At 41.4% G+C, this 16,477-nt stretch overlaps 1 protein-coding gene across 1 annotated transcript in view; it reads right to left on the reverse strand.

Moving 5' to 3' along the window:
- Positions 1-203: 203 nt before the first annotated feature.
- YIPF1 (Yip1 domain family, member 1) overlaps positions 204-16,477 on the reverse strand; it is a 53,829-nt gene continuing 37,555 nt past the window's right edge. Inside the window, exons 5-8 of the mRNA XM_006879704.1 lie at positions 10,501-10,617; positions 6,709-6,875; positions 6,162-6,344; positions 204-299 (exon numbers count right to left, since the gene is read on the reverse strand). Coding sequence (XP_006879766.1) covers positions 213-299; positions 6,162-6,344; positions 6,709-6,875; positions 10,501-10,617 — 554 coding nt within the window. The 3' untranslated portion in view covers positions 204-212. The remainder of the gene's footprint in view (positions 300-6,161; positions 6,345-6,708; positions 6,876-10,500; positions 10,618-16,477) is intronic.

Raw genomic sequence — 16,477 nt, forward strand, 5'->3', positions numbered from 1 at the left:
ATAAAATCAACACCATGTGTATTTCAGAAATGACATCTTCAACAAGAGAGAGGTACACACACAAACATGGACAAGAACACATGACTGTGTGTACCCTCAACTCTGGAAAAAGATAAAAAGGGTCGAGAGACTAACAGTAGCAGAACTGATACTGTTCATTTTTTACTGTACTAGACAGCATGAGATAAAAGTATTATCTCTTACTTTCTTTTTTAGCTGAACTTGGCTGCTGAAACTGTTTGGTTTGGAGTAGCTGTAGCCAGGAGATGATCCATCTCTGGTGCATCAAAAAAATATGCCTGGAATAAAGAGAACAATAAGCGAAGTTAAGAAACAATGTCCTAGTTGAGTGTTCTCCTAGACTCCATGCCTAGACTCCATTGTTTCCCTGTGTCAATCATCTTTGTTTATGTCTGTCTCTCTTACTGGACTGTGAGTGTCTTCAACACCTGGAGGCCCAGCATTACCTAGAGATCTCCATGTGTTCCGGCTTTCCTTTGGTGTCAAAGAGCTTAAGCACGTAGGGCCCCAGGGTCAAATGACACACTCCATTCCTGGCAATTATTTCTTGGAGGTACCAAGGCCCACCAAATCACAGTAAGTGTGCATTAGGGCTGTATCCTTTCTCCATACCTATTCCATCTGCATGCTGAGCAAATAATCCGAGTAGCTGGACTATATGAAGAAGAATGTGGCATCAGGATTGGACGAAGATTCATCAACAATTTGTGTTATGCCAATGACACATCCTTGCTTGCGGAAAGTGAAGACTTGAGGCACTTACTGCAGAAGGTCAAAGACTACAGCCTTCAACATAGATTACATCTCACCATCAAGAAAACAAAAATGAGTAATGCAACTAACAATCTAGAATGAGGGAAAAGGGATAAATTTGTATAAATGAGTGAATGAAAAAGCAGTTTCTTTGTAAACTTCATTCAAACCACAATAAAATGAAAACAAAAAATTTCACCATTGGACCAATAGGCAACAATGTGATAGAGAAAAGATTAAGTTGTCAGTGACTTAATTTTACTTGGATCCACAATCAATACACATTATAGCAGCAGTCAAGAAATCAAAAGACATATAGCCTTGAGAAAATCTGTTGTCAATTACTTCTCCAAATTGCTAAAGAGCAATGGTGTCAGTTTAAAGACTAAGGTGAACCTGATTCAAGCCACAATGTTTTCAATTGTTTCTTATGCATCTGAAAGTTGGGCAGTAAATAAGGAAGACTAAAGAAGAATCTTTGACTTTGAACTGTCATGCTGGTGAAGAGTACTGAATATCCCATGGACTGCCAAAATAAACAAATCTTAGAGGAAGGGCAACAAGAAGCAAGGATGGTAAACTTTATGTTACATGCTTTGGGCATACTGTTAGGAGAGGCTAGTCCTTGGAAAAAGACATCATGCTGAGAAAGACAAAAAGAGAAAGATAGTCAGTGAAAGGTAACAGACTTGCAACGAGATGGACTGACAATATAACTACAACAATGGGCTTGAGGATGGCAGAAATTGTGAGGACAGGACAGGACAGGACAGGGTAAGGTTTGGATCTGCTGTTCATAGGATGGCTGTGAGTTGTAGCTGACTTGATGCATTATCTGACTGAATCTTCACAGCAACTCCATGAGATAGTTGTTATCTTCATTTTACAAAGGAAAAAATTGAGGATCAGAAAGGACACCATTTGGTCAAACATACTTCCGAGGAATGGAACCAGGGAACAAACTAGGTCTGCTGACTGCAAAGCTCAAATTCTTGTTAGGGGATGTGGTCAAGTCAGTTCATAGTGACATTGTGTGACAGTGTGGAACTGCTCCATAGGGTTCTGTAGGCTGAAACTTCAGCTGGAGAATATCATCAGGTCTTTTCTTCCACAGAGCTTCTGGGTGGGCTGAAATTACTGATCTTTCTGTTAGCAGCCAAGCACTCAACTATTATGCCACCTGGGCTCCTTTTCAAGCTCTTGATTGCTACATTACAGTCTTTCCTCCAGGACAAGGATTGTGTCTTTCTTCACCTCTGTGGCATCAGTACCTTGTACAGGGCGCACATGATATAAATGATCAATATTTACTGAACTGAACCACAAGAGACTGCTGCTAAACTAGCTGGCTCTCCACACAGCTTTCAAACAAAGTGCTAGGTATGTTTTACCTCATAATTCTTCAGCTAAGACAGATTTGCTAAGTGCTTCCATGCACCTTCTATAATTTAACTGCCACAAATAAGGAAGTGGAGGAGGGAAGATGTTAGGGAAACCCTGTTCACCTACGTTTCAAGGTCTAAGATGCCTAACTTTAGCCCTGGAAAATCCCAATCTCACTAGACTCTATATAATGGTTACTAACAATAAAGGTGAATCCATTAATACAGCAAGGAGCACTGAATGCTCGCATTTTCCGTTTTTGAAGTCATTGCTTTAACAAAGTAAAAGACAAAAAGCTAGCATTTTACCAGCTCTGCTCCATATTAGCCAGAAGAGGGCACCAAGACAACGCACAGGAGCTTTCTCCCACACATTCCTTACTAACTCTACAGCAGCCCTTGTCAAAAACGTTTCCAGGCAGTGCCTTTTCCTGCAGACTCTGCCCAATCTTCATATTCCCACAAGAACTCTATTAGTTTTATAAAGGCCTCCTCCCAGGACCCCTTCCTGTAGCTGTCTTGTGAGCAAGGTAAGGACAGCTTGGACTTAAGGTGGGAAGAGGGACCACACTGCTTGTCCTCCATTCTCCTCCTGCACGCGCACTGAGACAAATCGCCTGTGAACAGAAACTATGCTTTCTTCTAGCCTACTTGGGGTGTGGGGGGGGTCCTCCTCCTCAGATTGACTGAGCCAGGAAGCCCAGATCCTAAATCTAGCTCTCCTACTAATTCACTCTATGATTTTGGACAAGCCACTCCATCCCTATGGGCCTCTGTTTATCTATAAAACGAAAGGACTGAAAAAGTTGATCTTCAAGAACCTTTCCTTGGACAAGCTATAATTCTATAATGCATTAATTCCACAAGTGCTTAATAGCAAGCACAGCTATCATCTGGAAAGTGCCTTCTCCATACCAGGCACATCATTAATCTGCCCCATAAGCCTGTAATGGGCAATTTATCTTCACTGGAAAGATGAGAAAGCTGTTCAAGGCTATGCAACTAATGTGTGTCTCAGCAATGATTTGAATCCAGTTCCAAAATCGATGCACTTCTGCTCTCCAACTTGGCACCTACGGGGAGGGACCCTGGGTGGCACAAGTGGTGTGCAATCAGCCACTAACCACACTAGCAGAATGTACCCACCCAGAAGTTCCACAGAAGTACCTGGCAATCTGCTTCCATAAAGATTACAGCCAATAAAGGCCCACAGAGCTGTCCTTCTGGTAATATGTGGGTCACACGGGGGCCAATCCCATGGCAGCTAAGAGTGCAACATACACCTTGGGAAGACTTGACCCTCTAATATCAGAAGTAAGAACCTCACACATAGACTTGCACATCTCCAAACATATGCAATAAGGATAGTCATCCCCCAGGTGTTTTCCAGAGCAAACTAAGAGATCATTTACATAAGAAACTGCCCAGGGGCCCTTAGCAGGTGTGGGGCTGTCACATGCTTCACTGCACTGAGGCAAAAACACAAATCCATGTTTCCCAGGGGAGAGTAAGAGAGTCAAACTGTCTGGTTCAGCCAGAGTCCCTCAGCTCTGGTAATTCTCCTGCCAATTCCTTTCTCTGCTCTTCCAATAGTAATAATGTCCTCCGTCTATACGGCTTGTCAGATTTTTCATGTTGCAAATAATACCATTCAATTCTTAGAACAGTAGAGATATTACAGACAGCATCGTTACCTCCTTTTCTAAGTGAGGAGGCTCTAAGGCAAGAGAGAACCGAATGTCTTATCCCTGGGCTCTTGCACCATCCATCTCTTCCAGAAGAAAAAAGAAAGAGGCACTCTGCAGTGTGGCCAACAAAACTCAGGCACAATGGGCCCTTGGCTAAATATGGGACTACAGACTGGCTCCTGTAGCAGACTAAAAACTGTACTTTCCCCTCCAGAAGTTCCTGGCACAGCAGACAGTCTGCAGCCTGCAATCACCTCCGTGCTCCACTGCCCAACCTGCCCCGCTCCCAAGGCAGAGCTTCTCCTCCTGCTCCCTCCTCAGGTGTATCACGGTGGGCAGGGGGTGGGGAGGGAAGTTCAGGAGACAGAAAAACGCCAGTGAGACACAGTTCATTACAATGGAAAGGGGACTGTCTTCAAAGCGAGAGACTTGCATTTTAGTCCACTTAGTAGCTGTGTGACCTTGAATAACCGTTGGAGCTCTACAGAGGAATAAACAACAGACTAACTCTGGCACTTTCTGAGTACATGGGCCTCTTTTAATAACGTCTTTCTATCTAAAGTGCTCCTTACAGTAGTATATAAAAGGCTTTCAAAGCTGTCTCACAAAGTTCATGACAATACATCTCTCTTTGATTGGGAAGGAAATCCAGGTTCGAAAGAGCTATGCCACTTCCTAGGCCTACAATGCTAAGGGCTCCCAATCCAGCATGCTTTACTTCATAATAATGCTCTCTTTAATAAAGTTCCTTAGTAGCAAGAGGAACAATAATTCTATTTTTAATGCTATTAACCCCAAAAGGAATAAAAGGCATATAGGAAGTGTAAGATCCGTCACAGGTGCCATTGAAATGGACTCCTAATGCTAATGAAGGTAACACCTTCTGCTCCATTGTCCAATCTGCCCTGCTCCTCTGAGTCCTCACAGGACTCAACAAAGGCAATAGTTTCCCCCCCTGCCTCTTTCTCCTCAGTATTTTCTCAGCCAGGTGGGGGGGGCGGGAGGGGGGGAGATCAGAAGACAGAAGGGAAGATGCCAGTAAGATGCAATTAGTTACAAAGGAAAGGGCATTCTTCTTCAGCACACAGATGGCTCACAGCAGCATGGAGGGACTGAACCAGAGACTCGAGTGCCAGAAATTGATGGTGTCACTCTGCCAGAAGCCAAACCTGCAGTTCTGTCTCAGGAGCTCAATGCTAAGGCACATGTAAAATGGACATAAACTAAGTCTGTGTTTCAGAACTCAGTACTTTGGTGGTGGTTGTTGATTGCCTTGGAGTCGAGCACAACTCATAGTGACCCTATGAACGAAAGGCCTAAAATGCCTCTACAACTATTGACATTCACAGAGTTTCCGGAGGCATGCTGTTTAGGAAATGGATGCCACTCCTTTGGATGAGGCTTATTTAATGATAAAACATCAGGATTTACTAAAGAAGTGTAACTGTCTATGCAAAAATATTAAAGACCAAATGGTGTCTAAGAAATATCTGCAAAACTATTGCAAAACTTGACCAAAGGTCAGGACATGTACTAGGCATATATGTTCTAAACGTTTTCAAAACATCTTTCCATGGCCATGTCCTTTACAAGATCAGTGATTTTTAGCATTCTTGGACTCTGAGGTTTTTCCCCAAAAAAAAGTTGCTCCATGGCTTGCTAAGGATATGCACAGTAATTTTTGCATACACTGTATACCAAAGATATTAAACAATATCTCCTTAGGATCAAAGGAAAGATGATAAAACTATGTGACAGGACATATTACATCCATGTTTACAGATGAAGAGATTAAGGTTCAGAAAAGTTAGGCAACATGCCCAAGCTCACACAGCCAGTGAGTAACAGGGCTCATTTTCAATCTAAGCCTGTTGACTCAAAAGGTATACGCTCGTCCTAAAAAGACAACTAAACATAAGAAATTAAAAAGAACTTTAAATGTTGTTCACCTTTAAGGCAACTCCAATACCCTGTATTTTATTTCATTTTCAATATTTCTATCTTTGCTGGTATATAGAGAAAACTAGCAAAGACATAAAGGAAAGATTCTCTCCATTTCTGTAGTCAACTCATCTATAGACTCATTCACCCACACTTCCCTCTGGCCAGAGAACAAATTTTAAATTTCAGATTTTAGGTAAAGCTAGATATTACAAAGACTATCTCATAACTTGATCACTCTCCCACCCAGGAGCATCTATTTTAAATGATATTATATCATGGAGCTGTCTTAAAAGAACCATCAACTCTAATAGTTTGAGGTCTTTCAGCGTTTGCATATAAAGCACCCTAAAAGAATATAGCAACAAGATCATACCAAACAGCCCACAGAAAGAAGCATATGAAGCAACACAATCGTCACAATTGTAGCCAATGCAATGCGTCGGTTATCTTCACGAACAGCTGGCCAAAATGTCATTGCCAAGACAGATCCTGAGATGCCCAGTGCAATCATGACTAGAATCCAGCGAACAGCTTTTTGGGGGATGATCCACAGTATCTGAAAGAAGAGAAAAGGGATCTTGGGAGGCATTTCAGAGAGGTGTTTGTTCATTCCAGGCATATGTACTTATAACAGTCTCTAAACCAATCAGGATCTGAGCCCCACTGCGTTCTGGTTTTTCACAGCAGCCAGAGAAGCACCACCAGCATGCAGACTGAAGCAAATGCTTTTATAATGAAGGGCTCGAGATTCAGTGAAGGCACTTGGCTCCTTAACTCTATCCATGATCAACTTGAAGTCAAAGGGTATTTTTCAGGAGCACAGGAGTGTTATGTGATAGGTTGGAATGATGATGCTGGCTGAATTTTCAATTAAGAACTGGGTATCGTTCAAAATCTGTTCCATAAGCGATGATACTTACTGCTGTGGGAATATAAATGAAGAGTGAATATCCATAGACGCACACAATCTCCAAAAACGAGTAGGAAACGATGTTCATAACTTTGCTGTTTCTCCACATGAGAAAACCCCAGAGCGCAAAAGGAACAAGCCAGGCATAGGCATAGATGACGGTAGCTGCTATGGACACTGAAGAAGTGAGGACACAGTTTTAATAACTAACACACCATTAATACCTTAGGAAAGCATGGCCAATTGTCTCTTTCTAGTTGTTGCTTGTCATCAAGTTGATTCCCATTTACAGCAACCCTACAGAACAGACCAAACCTGCCTCATTCAGTTTACAACACTGTAATCTTTATGGGAGAGATAGCTAGGGTTTTTTTCCTGTGGGGCCTCCAAGTATGTTTGAATCTCCAATCTTTTTTTTTTTTTTTTCATTTTATTGTGACTTTAGCAAAAGTTTACAGAAAGAATGGGTTTTTATTCCTTCTTTGCTGCACATGCACATTTTCCTTCCTCTCCCCGACCCAGTCCACTCTACAATGTCCTTCTTGTTCCAGATTGTTGTTTATACAATGCCTAATCACACTTCCCTTTCAGACAGTTCTTTCCCTTATCTGTTCCAATGCAGGGTTCATTATCTATCCACTCTTTTCCTATTCTCCCCCAACTCCTCATGTCAGTCCTATTTTATAACAGTGGTGTTATGCCATATATCCTTTTGTGACTGAAACTTCCCTCAACATAATGGTTCACCCATGTTAATATTTTACAAGTTTATTGTTTTTTAATGTTGTGTAATATTCTATTGTGTGTATGTACCATAGTTTTTCTATCCATTCAATTGCTGATGGGCACTTGAGTTGCTTCTATCTCATTATTATGAATAATGCAGCAATAAACATGGGTGTGCAAACATCTGTTTGAGTCATGGATCTGATTTCTTTAGGGTATGTTCCCAGTAGTGGAATTACTGGGTCAAATGGTACTTCTATTTCCAACTTTTTGAAAAAGCGCCAGATCACCTTCCACAGTGGCTGTACCACCGAACCAGCAATCTATTGATCAGCAACTGATTACTTAGCTGTTATGTCACTAGGGCCTCTTTTGACAATACTGTATTTATTTCCTAACATCCACCTACTTCTTTAGATTACAGGGTCTTTGAATGATAGAGATTGTGTCTCACTGGTCTTCACAGTCCCTAAGCAGGGCAACTCTGGAATGTTTATTGAATTAATGAATTATTAACAGTTGTCTATTTGTAATGACTAGTAGTCTTCTAAATTATGTTTATAATTCATTTAATAATAACTATTATTATTATTAGTTGGAGCTCTGATGGTCTCCTGATAATGTGTTGCTCTGCCAACCGAAAGTCAGACGGTTCAAATCCATCAGTGGGTCCACAGGAGAAAGATGGGCAATCTGAAAACCTACTGGAGGGTCAGTTATGCCTCAAAGACATATAAAAACAATATTATTAAAAAACCAGAATTATGTAACCAAAATGCTTCAGAGGGCCAACTGCAAGTGTTTAAATATACTGAACATTTCAATCAAATAAAAGTCAACTATCCCCTTGGAAGAACACATCCTCTTTCCTTGTATAACAAGAGCTGACACTGATTTCTTTAGCAAATTTATTAAAATGCCCTGGGTACAGATTAACTTGCTCTGCATGCTACTTAGAGATCTTTCTGTCTATGAAATGGGGAGTTCCAGCTCATTGATGAATTGCTGGAAATATTCTCCAGTTTCACTTTCTTCTTTAAATAATTCTGTCTCTGTGGCAGAAATGCTATTTAGTGGCTCCTCAGAGCAGCAATGTTCAGTATATCACTGTCCCTCCTTCCTTCTTCTCCTCCAGTAGCAGCACACCCTAGAGGATTCCTTTTTCCTCTTCTGGAGTGGAGGATCATAAAGTGTGGCTAAGCCTCTATCACCAGTCCTTCCTATAGGAAAATCAGCAGTTAATTCATTTTAATGCTCTAGGCAAGGACAAAGGCACACCCAGCTATTACAGTCAGACTCTGGTCAAGACGTAGGACTGTGCAACAGTTTTAGCTCCCAGGCCAGTTTTTACACATTGGGAACTCCTCATTTAGCCCAAATGGAATTCTGCTGACACAGTGCCTGTTTCCTGGACAGCAAAGTAAGTGATGGAGAAGAGAATTTCTACTATGGATATCTGGACCTAGGAATAACACTGAATGCTTTATTGAGAAAAAGAATCCTCCTACCATACACTTGGCTGAGACTCACAGCAGTCCCCCATATGATTTCAAAGCTGTAAATTACAAAAGGAGGAGCCCACCCACCTGGTATATCCAAACAGCCAGTGGCGTCACACACAGTCTGTTGGTTAGCAGCACGAGTCACTATAGATTCTGCCATCAGAGCTCCCTGATTTATTGAAGGACACGTAGTATAGCAGTCTGCTAAGGATCTCTAAAAAAACCCCAACTACCCCAAATCAAAAACTAAGTCCCAGAGATTAGTGGAAAAATGGGCAGAGTGACAGAACAGGCAAGGCACAGTGAGCACTGGATGAGAAGTGCAGACAAAAGGCACTGGTCACTGTAATTAATACTGCAAACGTAACATTTATGAATGATTTGCTTTACTAAAAACGAGTAAAAAATAGAAAGGGTCTCTCAACTGGAGAACAAGGGGGAGAGAGGCAGAATGCTGAAAAAGTGACAAAGAAGGTCAATCTCCTAGAAGGATGTTTTTCACTGTGGGGAGGCCGTCATCGGCCATGTTCCTAAAAGCTATTTTTAAACAACACTGTACTGATGACAGTGTCCCTGAGGAGGGACAAGTATGGAACGCTCGGGGTTCTTATGGCTTTCTTTTCGTCCCAAGTGGGTGTCCACAGATGGGACTTGCCAAATGAACTGGGGGTCTCCGGCCCAGAGTCCGTCAGCATTTGGGCAGCCAGAATTTTAAAATACTGAAATGCTTGGCCACACCTGCAGGCTGAGGGCTACTGTATGGTGAATTGGTTTATGCCGGATCATAGGATGGCCTCTTGCGATAATGGGTACCCATGTTGGACAGTGTTTGGTGGAGCTCCTGATTAAAACAAGCTTGGAAGTAGGAGTGGCATCCACTTCCGAAATAGCTTGCCTCTGGAAACCCTATGAATCTGGAGAAAGGATGGAAGTTATACAAGTGTTCGGGTCTTTCATTCATAGGGTCGCTGTGAGTCATCTATGACTCGATGGCTCTTAACAACAACATACTGATGATACAAGAAAGGAAGTTTTAATGCGGGAGTGTCATTCACACGTCCATCTCTAGGACACTCATTCCTGCAATGTTGGTTATCGGTAGACTTCTAACAAGGCTGCTAACACAACACAGGCATAATGCATGAGTTTTCAGTGCAGCTCTACAGCTTCATAATTAGCATTGCAGACTCTCCCAGCTCAATGGGTCTTCACAACTTAGTAACTTAATGCAAAGACCCTAAAATAATAATATTCCTACTGGGTTTTGACTTTTGGATAATGCAAATAAACTATATGAAGACCTTCATCCATACTGTTTTTTACTTATTTTGTACATTTTTCTTAGGAAAAATTTCAGTAGCTATTGGGCCTTGCTTTATATCTTCCAAAAGACTATGTGGATTTATACTGGTCAGTGGTAAATTCTGAAACAGCAGGAATGTTTGAACTCCTATACACAGAAAGCAACAGCTATAGCACCTAGCACCTGGAGAGAGGACTCTAAGAATTAAAAAGAAAAAGAATTCATGGATATAAACTGATAGCTTTCCAGATTAGTCAAGCTATTCACCAACCTTTCTGGAATTCAGGCACATAATGGTACGTCTTCTCTCCCAGATGGATTAAAAAATTGGAAAGATTCCCACTAATTGCTATGGCAAAGACCAATGTGGCACATATCCAAAAGGGGCCTGCAAAGGAAATCAAACCATTGAGAGACAAGCAACTGAAGCACCGGCTTTCAGACTCTTACAGGATAATTTCTTATTTCCCTCATCTTATTCATGAAAGCAAGGGAAAGTGAATTTTAGATACAATCAACACTCATTCAGTGGGAATTTCCTCTTTTAAAAGGTCAAAACACAATTCCGTAATTAGCTGCCTTCAAAATCGGGAGGATTGAAATGTAAAGGCTGGAACACTTTCCACAATTAAATGAATAAAGGTACTGATTTGTTTACAGCTTCTTTTATTGAAGGATCATAAAAAATTGTACATTTTGTTAACCCTTAACCATAAGAATATAAGCAGCAAGGATTGTTTCTCTTATCTAGGTATCACATTTAATGCCAGGAAAAAACCACATCAGAGCTCTTGTAAAGTATAAACGAAGCCTGGGAAAGCAGATGCACTGGAACAGTGAATACAACAAGCTTGGCACAACAGAGACTGTGAGGATGGGAGAGTATCAGGCAGAGCACCTAAAATCACTGAGAGTTGGAACCAATTTTATAGCACCTAATAACAAGAACACAGAAAGCGAGAGAAGAGAAATAGGAAAAAAAAGAGAAAGGAAGAAAGAGAAGTGAAGGAATGAGAGAGAAATAGAGAAGGAGGGAGAGGGAAGAAAAGAGATCCATGTACAATAAGGTAAGAAATTCTAGTAAGAATTATAGTCAAATGGTTCTTAGAACTACTTTCTGTCACCACCTATTCTGTAATTCCTTTGTCCTCTGCCAACAAGTTGGCTGGCCAAAGTACTCTGCCTGGTGTATGAAAATCTTACTTCCTGTAGGTTCTGGGCCATTAGCAGTCATGCTTCAATTTGTCTGCTGCACTTTTCCACTGACCTTAACCACAGGACACAGCAGTATTAAAAGATACTCCTAAGAAAGATACCCTAAAAGAAATCCTAAGGAATTTCCTAGATTCCAAGTATATCTTTTGTTGCCTCCAATATGTAGTATCAATCTGATATCTCATTGATAATCAGGATGAATCACAGAAGGCAATATATTAACTCCCTTCCTTACCTGTTGATCCTACGGCATGAGAAACCCAAAGTGGCTGGGTGGCATGGAATCAATGTTGTATCTTTCAGTGGGTGAATTTCTTCCTTTGGAACTAAGACTCTGGAATCACAGTGTATAGTGTTTCAGAAACAGGAAGCAAAACTTTGCTAAGTGGGTCATTAAGAGTAACAGTGAGTGGTGCCACTCACACTCCAATAACAGACTGTTAAAAGATTTTTACAGCATCAAGGTCCCTACAAATGAAATTATGACATAAATGAGTTGATAGACCTTTGAGCTAGGACAGTGGAGGTGTAGTACAGGCCTTGCTAGCTGAAGGTAAATTACTTAAAGTGATTCTTAGAAATCAGAATCAGAAAAAGGCATTGGCCATATTATATACAAAAAAGGGTGCGAGGAAGAGAAAGAAAGAAAGGAATTGGTCCCAAGAAATGAACAGGCCTTTATTGTGTGGTCTGAGAGGGACGCCAACTGACCTGGCTGCATAGCATGCAGACAAGATCAAAATAGCGTGTGGGCATTTGGGGGCTTTCCTTTTTATAGGGGTCCTGGGGAGGACTAAGATGGTACTTCTCAGAATTTGGCTTATTAATTAAGTTCGGTCTTAGCTTTTTTCATCAAGCTCAGACTCTTATCAGGATCTATGGTCTGGTCTTTGATATGACCAGCTTAGGTGTTATCAAGTTTCTCAGGAAGTGATCAAGCTGGGGGGTGCTGGGGAAACTGCCAAATTCTTCCTTCAGGCCAGATTCACAGTTTCATGTGAGATCAAGTGTTGTTGTTGTGTGTTGTCAAGTCACCTGCAACTCATAGCAACCTATGTACAACAGCTCTGAACCTGCCCTCTCCTGAGCCAGTCTCACTGACACACCTAATCCCATCGCCTCAGTTATTATGTCAAACCATCTCATCTGGGATCTTCCTCTCCTGCACTGTCCCTCCACTCTTCCAAGCATGATGTCCTTCTCCAAGGACTGGTTCCTCCTGGCGACATGCCCAAAGTATATGAGACAGAGCATCAAAATCTAGGATAAATAATGTATACTTCATTGAAACAGATGAGGGAGAGAACTGTTTAAAAGGGATATATGATTAGATATTATTATTATGACAGGATTCCAGAACGAAGGCAGCATAGTGGCGTGGACTTGGGGGGAGGGACTGAATAACAAAGAATTTTCTCTTTTATTTTTCAAAAAGAAAAGCAAAATGGGGGGGGCATGGAGAAAAGTGCAACAATGAATGAATGGAAATCCAAAGTCTCTGTAAACTTTCATTAAAAAAAAAATAAAATAAAAAACCAAACAAACCCTAGCCTCCAAGGAGAAACTTGGTTTCACCCTCTCCAAGACAGACCTATTTGTTTTCCTGACTGTCCACGGTATGCTCAATACTCTTCTCTAGCATCATAAATCAAAGGCATCATCCTTAGTCATTGTCCAATTCTCTGATCCATAACATGTAATTGTGAAAACCTTGGCCTGGATCAGGCACATCTTAGTCTCTAGACTGATGTCACCGTTCCGCAGCATTCTGGAGAGGTCCCTGACAGCAGCTTTACCAGAGTGTTGATTGTGGAGCTGAGCAAGCTGAAATTGTTAATAACCTCAGTCTCATCTCCATCTGTCATAGTGTTGCCAACTGGCCCAGTCATGAGAATCCTTGTCTTCCTGATGTTTAGTTTCAATCTATATTGAAGACTACAGTCCTTGGCCTTCTGTAGCAACCACTTCAGGTTCTCCTCAGTTTTGGCATGCAAGGTTGTATCATCTGTTTAACACAGGTTGTTGATGAGTCTTCCTCCAGTCCTGACGCCACACAGTTGTCCTCATGAAGTCCAGCCTCTTGAATGATTTGTTCTTCATAAAGATTGAAAACATCTGGAGACCGGATGCATCCCTGATGTACTCCTTTCCTGCTTTTGAACCAGGCTGTGTTTCCCTGCTCTGTTCTGACCACTACGTCCTGGTCCAAGTATAGGTTTCACATGAACATAAATCAGATGTTCTGGGATTCCCATTCTTCTCAAAATTAGCAACAGTTTGTTGTCGTCTACACAGTCAAATGCCTTTGCATACTCAATGAAGCACAGACATTCTTCTGGTACTCTTTGCTTTCAACCAGTTCCATCTGACATTAGCAACAATGTCTCTAGTGCCAAAGCCTCTTCTAAACTCAGCTTGTATTTCTGGTAGTTCTGTGTTATTGCACTGTTCCAGTCATTTTTGGGTAATCTTTAGCAGGATTTTGTGTGTGATATTAGTGATACTATTCAATAATTTCCACACTTTATCAGGTCACATTTTTTTTTTTTTGGAGATAGGAATAAATATGGATCTCTTCCAGCCAGTTGGCCAGGAAGTTGTCCTTTGGATTTCTTGGCACAACCTTGTTAGCACGTTGAGGGTATCATTTGTTTATGGAAATATGTCAACTGGTAAGCTGTCAACTCCTGAGGTCTTGTGTTTTGCCAATTCCTTAAGAGAAGTATGAACTTCCTCCTTCATCCCCATTGGCTCTTGATCATATATTGTTTCATGAAATTGTTCTGTGTCAGTAAATTCTTTTTGGTACAGTGACGCTGTATACTCCTTACATACTTCTTTCAATGCTTTTTGGATCATTTAATATTCTGCCCACAGCATCCTTAAGTATTACAACTCAAGGCTTGAGTTTGTTCTTCAGTTCCTTCAGCTTAAGAAATGCTGAGTGAGACTCCAGCTGAGACCAATAGCTGCTCATTAGTTTGCTCAAGCAATGAAACCACACCTGGGACAGCTTCTGCAATTGGAACCATCACATGGTAACATCTTCATAATCCAATGTAATTCTCCACAATCCACCTGTTTTTATTTTTATTTTTTTTTATTATTCTCATCTTTATTAGTAGGAGTAATAGTACTTCCCACACTAAAGAATCTTAGGATGAAAAAGGCACTAAAGAATAAATAGTAAAACAATGTTAAAAGCTCTATTTCATTTAGTCAGCAATTTACTGACTTTGTATTATGTGCGAGGCACTATCCAAATGGGGCAGACAGAGCAGAGTAAGGTCGTCAGTCAGCACAGCTCTTGATTGCATATAGTTTACTTCATAGTGGAAAGCTGTAACTCAACAGAATCATTTGCCTTAGAGTAAATTCCAATCCTGGAGATTCCATGTGTGTCAGAACAGTACTGGGTTCTGTAAGTTTTCAATTGTTAAAAAAAAACCTATCATCAGACCTTTCTTGCAAGGTGCCCCAGGGTGGGCAAGAACTACCAATCTTTCTGTTACTGGTCCACGCGTAAATGAAAGATTGTACAAATCAATGTATATGGATGAAGCATACTGTAAAGGTATTATATGAAAATCAAGAAAAATTTATACCAAAAAAATTCTAAAAGTTCTCTATGTGGTTGCACGGCAGCATCTTCCATGAAACAAGAGCAAAGGGCAGACGCCCAGGTTTCATTCTTCCTTCCTCTCAGCTCTACCAGGCAGATTTGGATTCAGGTGAGTTTAGGGTTGGCACGTAGGCCAATTTTATTTTTGTAAAATGTGCCGGTGGTGCATCCAGGTTTGTTTGAAGGTTCTGCTAGTCTGTCCTCTAGCTTATTCAAGGTATTGTGACCCTCGCAAGTTTGCCAGGGAAGGGTGCGCATCACGATCCCGCCGCCGGAGTGGCCAGCCCGAGCGACCTTAGCGGGCGGCAGGGGATGTAAAGGGCCATTGAGGCCAAACCCACGGTCAGCAGTGCCTTCTGCAGCGGGGAGGTGGGGATGTGCGCGGGATAGAGCAGGCCAGCGCCATGGCTCCTGGCCCTGAGGGGCACAGCTGCAACAAGCCGCGAGGACTGGGGAGCCAGCGGAGGGGATGCACAGGCTGGTCGCTGAAATGTCATCCTGTTTTTATTATTATAAGCCAAATAGATGAGTAGAATGGGAATGATGAAGGAATTACCACCCCTGTATCCTCCAAGTCCTAGATGATGTTGAGTGTCATTGATTCGAATATAATTCATCTGATCCCTAGAAACGATGCATGTGAATCTTGTCTTATCCTGTACCATCCTTATGAACTCAGATATTCTCAAGGCCATTGACAGTCACTGTGTCAATCCATTTTGTTGAAATGTTCCTTCGCCCCACCCCACCTCCAACCCCGATCTGGACTTTGCTGACAGATACCCAAAGCATGTGAGATGAGGTTTCATCATATCTGCCTCTAAAGAGCATCATAATTTCCTTTCTCCAACAGACTTGTTTGTTCTTTTGGCAGGCCAGGGGAATCTGTACTCTCCATGAACACAATTCAAAGGCATCTAGTTCTTCTGTCATCCTTAGTCACTGAACTTTCAAGCAACTGACAATACCATGGCTTGTGTGAGGTGCATCTCAATCTTCAAATTCACATCTTTGCTCTTTACAAGTTTGAGAGGTCCTTGACAACAGACTTCTCCCAGTGCAATCCATCTTGTGATTTCTTGACTACTGTTGTCATTGGTATTGACTGTGGGTCCAAGTAAAACAAAATCGTTGACTTGATCTTTTCTTGATCTATCATGATGTTGCCTATTGGTCCAGGAGAGGACTTTTGTTTTATTGATGTTGAGATGTCATTCATATTGAAGACTGTAGTCTCCGATGTTCTACAGCAAGTGTTTAAAGTCCTCTAAACTTTCAGCAAGTAAGGTTGTGTCATTTGCATAACTTGCATTTACTCACTTTAAACCCTATATTTATTGTTCCCTTCCTCTATTCAAACAACTGCTTCTTGGTTTTGTATGAGCACAATTAAGTGTTTGGGGAATTCCCA

The sequence above is a fragment of the Elephantulus edwardii genome, unplaced genomic scaffold (genome assembly GCF_000299155.1).
Source record: "Elephantulus edwardii isolate Elephantulus edwardi_28Jun2011 unplaced genomic scaffold, EleEdw1.0 scaffold00005, whole genome shotgun sequence".
Taxonomy (NCBI): domain Eukaryota; kingdom Metazoa; phylum Chordata; class Mammalia; order Macroscelidea; family Macroscelididae; genus Elephantulus; species Elephantulus edwardii.